This window comes from Mixophyes fleayi, chromosome 10 (assembly GCF_038048845.1).
Source record: "Mixophyes fleayi isolate aMixFle1 chromosome 10, aMixFle1.hap1, whole genome shotgun sequence".
Classification (NCBI taxonomy): Eukaryota; Metazoa; Chordata; class Amphibia; order Anura; family Limnodynastidae; genus Mixophyes; species Mixophyes fleayi.
The window spans coordinates 93210768-93218959 of record NC_134411.1 but is presented as its reverse complement, the minus strand read 5'-3'; the positions used below and the strand labels follow the sequence as shown (position 1 = coordinate 93218959).

At 48.6% G+C, this 8192-nt stretch overlaps 1 protein-coding gene and 1 pseudogene across 1 annotated transcript; one reads left to right on the top strand and one right to left on the bottom strand.

The window, feature by feature from the left end:
- Window positions 1-449, bottom strand: LOC142103393 (adenosine 5'-monophosphoramidase HINT1 pseudogene; annotated as a pseudogene).
- A 6352-nt stretch (window positions 450-6801) lies between these two features.
- On the top strand, window positions 6802-8192 carry LOC142103614 (SS18-like protein 2). Its single transcript, XM_075187701.1, has 4 exons — window positions 6802-6987; window positions 7121-7197; window positions 7610-7694; window positions 7791-8192. The coding sequence occupies exons 1-3, from the start codon at window positions 6919-6921 to the stop codon at window positions 7692-7694; spliced, it is 231 nt and encodes a 76-aa protein (XP_075043802.1). The 5' UTR covers window positions 6802-6918; the 3' UTR covers window positions 7791-8192.

Genomic DNA, 8192 nt, shown 5'->3' with positions numbered 1-8192 from the left:
CTAGTCGTGGGTGGGTGTGGCTAGCCGTGTGTGGGAGTGGCCAACACCATGGAGGCATAGTTGCCAATTGCGCTTATAACAAGCGGAATTGGGCTTCTTATTTTTGTGTGAAGTTGCGTTTTTTTTTTTCACTGCCGCGGGTAGCTTGTTTTTGGGCTTGGAGACCAGGCCCATATCAGCAGCACATTTCTTGCCAACAATCATCAGATGTCCTAGTAAAGCGTCATCAGCAGGTTCTACTTCAGATAATTGGCTAATAGCTTTCTTAGGTACCAATTGGAAATGTGTTGGTGCTTGTGGAGCGACATCATGGAATGCGATACATTGATCGCCCTCATAGATTATATTAGCCGGGATTTCCTTACGGATAATTTTCCCGAATATGGTGTCACCACCGGGACGGGCTGTCTGTGCTTTGCTGAACTCATCCGCCATAGCTGCAGCCCTGATGACAGGTGCATTCAGTTTGTTTTTTTCGTGGGCGGGTTGTGCAGCGAAATCCTCCAATGAATTAGCGCTTTGTGGGTGGGCAGAGTCAGAGGAGAACGTGGGAGACATAGTTGCCAATTCCGCTTATAACAAGCGGAATTGGCCTTGTTTTATTTTTAAGTTGCGTTTATTTTCAGCTTGCCGCGGGTTGCGGTTTTTTGGGCTTACAAGCTCAGCACTTTTATTTCCTTTTGTTTTTTAAAAAGCTTTATTGCCTTGTTGAGTGTATGAACGCTTCAGAGTTGGACGCTGCTGGCCTCTTCTTAAGTGGACGTGACCTCGGCTGTTGGCCGGTGTGTTAGCACGAGCTCTCAGCTGAAGGGAGCAGCAGAACTAGGAAGAGGTGAGAGCCGGGGATTTAAGAACATGTGACATTCAGATCTCCATGTGTGGTTTAGTGGGGAACCTGTGCAGGAATGCACGGGGTGGGTATAGCTGAGGGTCCCAGTAACCAGGGGGATTCAAAATGGAGAAAGGAGTCTCTTGTGTCAGTACATCTGTCTATAGTATGTATCTTGTACCGAATATTCTCTATGTGCACTATATATTATATTTATATGTGCTCTGTCTGTATGTAGAATATTAGTATTAGTATTACTGAGCCTGGCAGATGTAGGGCATAGTCGGGACCATTCCAGGATTTAAGATGTGACACTGTTTAAGGGTTAACATATTAACACATTAATTGCCTAAGGTGAAACTGAATGACCTCTGACTGCATGGAAACCGAGTATTCTAATTACATTCACTTTTAATCTTGTATTTGTCCCTGACTGGTCACCATTCATAGTAGATGAATAAAGTATTGGAATTATTAACTCTCATTCAATGCATTTTAATAGCAGTGAGAACACAATTGGTCAATGTTTTACTGTACCAGATACTGTATGAAACATGGTATAATATTTTATTGGTATTTTATACAATGTTCTATTGAAGAAACATTGAAGACAGATTGTAGAAATCTTTATATGTATTTATTTAATAATAAATACACGTTGTGGTTTTCATTACAGTCCTGTCCTCTGTAAGTTGGGCTTTTTAGGATTGGTTTGGGCTTGTTCTTCACTTAGCGGTTGCTTGTTTTTCATTTCAGAGTTGGCAACTCTGGATGGAGGGCGTAGCTTGCACTGCCCTCCAACCACCTACATCTCCCTCCCATCCTCCATTATATACAGAGTGCACCTCTAACTGGTTCACACAGCATGTATGTAAAGTGAAGAGTGGAAATACGTCCCAGCTGTCCCTCATGCCGGTACAAGCTCCTGGCTGATCAGGATAGTCCCCTAAAATAATGACTTTCCTGACGAGGGGTAAATGTTGTTTTATTGACCATTGAAGACAAAAATTCAAACATTGGTTGATTATTTTTATTTATAAAGTGCTTTAACAGAAACATACACTAATTTTCAGGTTTTTAACACTGAACAAAGTAGAGGGTGCTGAAAACTTAAGAAAAATAAATAAATAAATAAATTTAGTTGAAAAAAATAAATAAAATATATATATACACACACACACACACACACACACACACACACACACACACACACACACACACACACACACACACATCTATATTGATCATAATATATAAACATTCACTATCCACTTTATTAGGTAGCCCTCCCCTGGCAGACATTGTCCAATAATACAATTGTAGTTCAGACCAAACACCAGAATGGAGAAGAGATGTGATATAAGTGATTTTTCCTGTGGAATGATTGTTGGTGCCGTACGGGTTGTTTCAGTACCTCAGAAACTGCTGATCTCTTGGGATTTGTACACAACTATCTCTAAAGCTTACAGAAAATGGTGCTCAAAACCACAGCATCAGTTCTGTGGTGGAAACACCTCGTTAATGAGAGATGACAGAAGAGAATTGCCAGCGTGGTTCAAGCTGACAGGAAGGCGACAGTAACTCAGTTAACCATGGGTGGTATGCAGAAGAGCATCTCTGAATGCACAGCACATCCAACCTTGAAGTAGATGTGCTACAGCAGCAGCAGAGACCACACAGTACCCTTGTGACCGCCTCACAATACACAGCCTCCTTGTGACCGCCACACAATACACAGCCTCCTTGTGACCGCCACACAATACACAGCCTCCTTGTGACCGCCTCACAATACACAGCCTCCTTGTGACCGCCACACAATACACAGCCTCCTTGTGACCGCCACACAATACACAGCCTCCTTGTGACCGCCACACAATACACAGCACCCTTCTAACCACCACACAATACACAGCACCCTTGTGACCGCCACACAATACACAGCACCCTTCTAACCACCACACAATACACAACAGCCTTGTGACTGCCACACAATACATAGCACGCTTGTGACCACCACCCAGTAAAGACAACAAAACATGATTTTTATTGATACAAACAAAATGCAGTTAATGTGCGAGAACGTGATTATCAGCTGCTGGTTATTTTCATACCATCTAACACCTCACTGGAGGTGTGGCTAGTCGTGTGTGGGTGTGACCAGCCGTGTGTGGGAGTGGCCAACACCATGGAGGGCGTAGCTTGCACTTCCCTCCAACCACCTACATCTCCCTCCCATCCTCCATTATATAAAAAGTGAACCTCTAACTAGATCACATATCTTGTATGTAAAGTGAAGAGTGGAAATACGTCCACCTCAAATGGCCAAAGGGGAATGTATAAGATTTGTTATATATAACTATTCTTTCTTCAAGTGTTCATACATCTGAGCAGACTTCAAAATACAAATAGTCAGACACAGTCACTGTCAGTGGCACCAGGGTATAATCTCCATTGAAAATGTTGGTAATTTTGTTGCAAGAATAGGAACGGATCCCTATACTAATACACACGGGTCATTCACACATGTATATTATATTTTCACATGTCCCCTGATGTCACATATCCCATTAAAAAATAAATTGTTCCTACCTGTTGTGTTGAGCACCGCTGACCTCCGTCTGGGACTGGGTGGGAGCAGGTACAACACGAGTCACACACAGCCTCTGAATGCACAGCCTCCACCCCACTCAGCAACAGACAGGCTCGCAATTGGCTGACTGTGGCTCTAAAATGATGAGACCGCCCCCTGGCAACCATGAAAGCCACCAACGGTCCACATCACCAGCCTGCACCGCTCATTACCCTGAACCCCTCCCTGCGCCAGATGTAGTCACACACACAAAAAAAATCACTCCTGATTGGCCTGGGCCTATTTCTGTGGAGAGACCTCGGCCTGCAGCCCCATTGTTAATCCGGCCCTGGGAAAGGGCACATTACCCCTGTGCAGGTCCTTATGAAAACAAAAAGTTTTGTTACGCTGAATTACAGCTAATCCACAGACCCCCCCTCCCCCCCCCCCCAAGATCCTGCTCCGTGTGACATCGTCTTCAGCTATTTATATAGCGCCACTAATTCTGCAGCGCTGTACAGAGAACTCACTCACATCAGTTCCTGCCCCATTGGAGCTTACAGTCTAAATTCCCTAACACAGACACACACAGACAGAGAGACTATGGTCAATTTAATAGCAGCCAAGTAACCTACTAGTATGTTTGTGGAGTGTGGGAGGAAATCTACCCAAACAAACACAGGAAGAACATACAAACTCCACACAGAGAAGGCCCTGGTCAGGAAGTCAATTCATGACCCCAGCACTGTGCAGCAGAAGTGCGAACCACTAAGCCACCGTGCTGACACCCACTTTTATTTATAGATCTCACTGATCTGCGGCTTTTACATACAGACCTCACGCATGTGCTCAGCACAAACTGCCCCCGTGTGGCTGCTGCTAGTTACAGTATGAAGGGATCCTGACTCTGGCTGTGACTGGAGCTCAGCGAACACTGCCCCCCTGTGGCTGCTGCTAGTTACAGGATGAGGGGATCCTGACCCTGGCTGTGACTGGTGCTCAGCGCATACTGCCCCCCTGTGGCTGCTGCTAGTTACAGCATGAGGGGATCCTGACCCTGGCTGGGAGCTGGTGCTCATCATATACTGCCCTCCTGTGGCTGCTGCAAGTTACAGCATGAGGGGATCCTGACCCTGGCTGGGAGCTGGTGCTCAGCACATACTGCCCCCATGTGGCTGCTTTCAGTTACAGCATCAGGGCATCCTAACTGGCTGGTAGCTGGTGCTCAGCACATACTGCCCCCGTGTGGCTGCTACTAGTTACAGTATGAGGGGATCCTGACCCTGGCTGGGAGCTGGTGTTTAGCACATACTGCCCCCTTGTGGCTGCTGCTAGTCACAGTATGAGGGGATCCTGTTCCTGGCTGGTTGCTGGTGCTCAGCACATACTGCCCCCGTGTGGCTGCTGCTAGTTACAGTATGAGGGGATCCTGACCCTGGCTGGGAGCTGGTGCTTAGCACATACTGCCCCCTTGTGGCTGCTTTCAGTTACAGCATCAGGGCATCCTAACTGGCTGGTAGCTGGTGCTCAGCACATACTGCCCCCGTGTGGCTGCTACTAGTTACAGTATGAGGGGATCCTGACCCTGGCTGGGAGCTGGTGCTCAGCACATACTGCCCCCATGTGGCTGCTTTCAGTTACAGCATCAGGGCATCCTAACTGGCTGGTAGCTGGTGCTCAGCACATACTGCCCCCGTGTGGCTGCTACTAGTTACAGTATGATGGGATCCTGACCCTGGCTGGGAGCTGGTGCTCAGCACATACTGCCCCCGTGTGGCTGCTGCTAGTTACTGTATGAGGGGATCCTGTTCCTGGCTGGTTGCTGGTGCTCAGCACATACTGCCCCCGTGTGGCTGCTGCTAGTTACTGTATGAGGGGATCCTGTTCCTGGCTGGGAGCTGGTGCTCAGCACATACTGCCCCCGTGTGGCTGCTGCCCCTGGCTGGGAGCTGGTGCTCAGCACATACTGCCCCCCTGTGGCTGCTGCTAGTTACAGGATGAGGGGATCCTGACCCTGGCTGGTAGCTGGTGCTCAGCACATACTGCCCCCGTGTGGCTGCTACTAGTTACAGTATGAGGGGATCCTGACCCTGGCTGGGAGCTGGTGCTTAGCACATACTGCCCCCTTGTGGCTGCTGCTAGTCACAGTATGAGGGGTTCCTGTTCCTGGCTGGTTGCTGGTGCTCAGCACATACTGCGCCCCTGTGGCTGCTGCTAGTTACAGGATGAGGGGATCCTGACCCTGGCTGGTAGCTGGTGCTCAGCACATACTGCCCCCGTGTGGCTGCTACTAGTTACAGTATGAGGGGATCCTGACCCTGGCTGGGAACTGGTGCTTAGCACATACTGCCCCCTTGTGGCTGCTGCTAGTCACAGTATGAGGGGTTCCTGTTCCTAGCTGGTTGCTGGTGCTCAGCACATACTGCCCCCGTGTGGCTGCTGCTAATTACTGTATGAGGGGATCCTGTTCCTGGCTGGGAGCTGGTGCTCAGCACATACTGCCCCCGTGTAGCTGCTGCCCCTGGCTGGTAGCTAGTGCTCAGCACGTACTGCCCCCTTGTGGCTGCTTTCAGTTACAGCATCAGGGCATCCTAACTGGCTGGTAGCTGGTGCTCAGCACATACTGCCCCCGTGTGGCTGCTACTAGTTACAGTATGAGGGGATCCTGACCCTGGCTGGGAGCTGGTGCTCAGCACATACTGCCCCCATGTGGCTGCTTTCAGTTACAGCATCAGGGCATCCTAACTGGCTGGTAGCTGGTGCTCAGCACATACTGCCCCCGTGTGGCTGCTACTAGTTACAGTATGATGGGATCCTGACCCTGGCTGGGAGCTGGTGCTCAGCACATACTGCCCCCGTGTGGCTGCTGCTAGTTACTGTATGAGGGGATCCTGTTCCTGGCTGGTTGCTGGTGCTCAGCACATACTGCCCCCGTGTGGCTGCTGCTAGTTACTGTATGAGGGGATCCTGTTCCTGGCTGGGAGCTGGTGCTCAGCACATACTGCCCCTGTGTGGCTGCTGCTAGTTACTGTATGAGGGGATCCTGTTCCTGGCTGGTTGCTGGTGCTCAGCACATACTGCCCCCGTGTGGCTGCTGCTAGTTACTGTATGAGGGGATCCTGTTCCTGGCTGGGAGCTGGTGCTCAGCACATACTGCCCCCGTGTGGCTGCTGCTAGTTACTGTATGAGGGGATCCTGTTCCTGGCTGGTTGCTGGTGCTCAGCACATACTGCCCCCGTGTGGCTGCTGCTAGTTACTGTATGAGGGGATCCTGTTCCTGGCTGGGAGCTGGTGCTCAGCACATACTGCCCCTGTGTGGCTGCTGCTAGTTACAGCATGAAGGGATCCTGACCCTGGCTGGGGGCTCAGCGGATACAGCAGCTGATGATTGCTCATTGGCTATCACCTGTGTCTGTGCATCACGTGACGTCCCAGGTAGGCGACGGGATCTGGGGTGACGTCATGAGCAGGCGCGGTGACGCTGACAGTGTGCGCTGGAAACGTCGGGACCTCCGAGAAGATGTCGGTTGTGTTTGTGCCCGAAAAGCTGCGAGGCCGATTCCAGATCCCCGAGGACAACGTACAGAGGGTGAGTGACCCGGTGCCCAACTACTGGCACAGCCTCAGTCATATACCCGGCAGCAGTCCCGTCCTTTACACCGAGGCCCAGATATCTGCTGATCAGTTCCTGTAACCACCGTCCGTGTTGTTGTTTTTTTCAGCTGCTGGAGGAAAATGATCAACTCATCCGCTGTATTGTGGAATATCAGAACAAGGGGAGAGCAGCAGAGTGTTCCCAGTAAGTATCCAGTGTCGTGGTACTGTGGAGCGTACACCCACCCCATCCCATCCCTGTTCTGTTGGCCCTGGGTGGAACACGTTATTTCTGGGCCCCATATCAAAATTTGGTAGGGACGACAGCATCCTGCAGCCACACTCTGCTTTTGGCATATACGGTCACCTACACATTGGCAGTGACACTCTGTCTTGGCCTCACTGAGTTTGCTTTGTGATTTTAATAGATCACAGGCAGTGGTGATAGTTCTACCACTCCCAGAGACATGGCCCATGTCATGTAAAGATGCTCTACCAAGCACACAGCTTAATTTTCAAATAAGTGTTAAAAAAATTGCTTTAGATACCAATTCTCCCTTACATTGAGACCACCAATTAGCATCAACATCCTGTATTTTTTTTTTCCCCCCACTCAGATACCAGCAAATTTTGCACAGAAATCTTATCTACTTGGCAACGATAGCAGATGCCAGCCCAACCACAGTTAAATCAGCAACCTGAGTGAGTATTTCTTTACACAACTTATTATTTATTGTACAGCTTTTTGTTACACTATAAGCAGACTATTCAGACACTCATTCTTTGTTCTTATCTTAGATTTGCCTGGAAGCTGAGAAATGACCACTTTCAGAACATCGCAACATTTGGCTGAAAATCCCACTTTTTATGTGATGCTAATTGTATCCCAGTGGTGTCCACAAGGTGGTGCTAGATAATTGTTGCACATAAATTATTTATTTTTTCCTTGTATATCATCCACTTAGTAAATTGGTGGAGACTATTCTGTAAGCTCACGGGATGAGATGCATAAAGGAGGGGAGGGAGGAAGTCTAGGTTGATGAACGGGCATTTGTTTGATCTTGTGAGCATCATTTTAAATTTATTAAATATCCACGTTAAGTATTATACCTGTGATTGTTGGAAACATGTACTGTTGTGGATTCCTTTTTAACAGGACAAATAAAATTGACACTCTAGCTCTAACCTACATCCAAAATA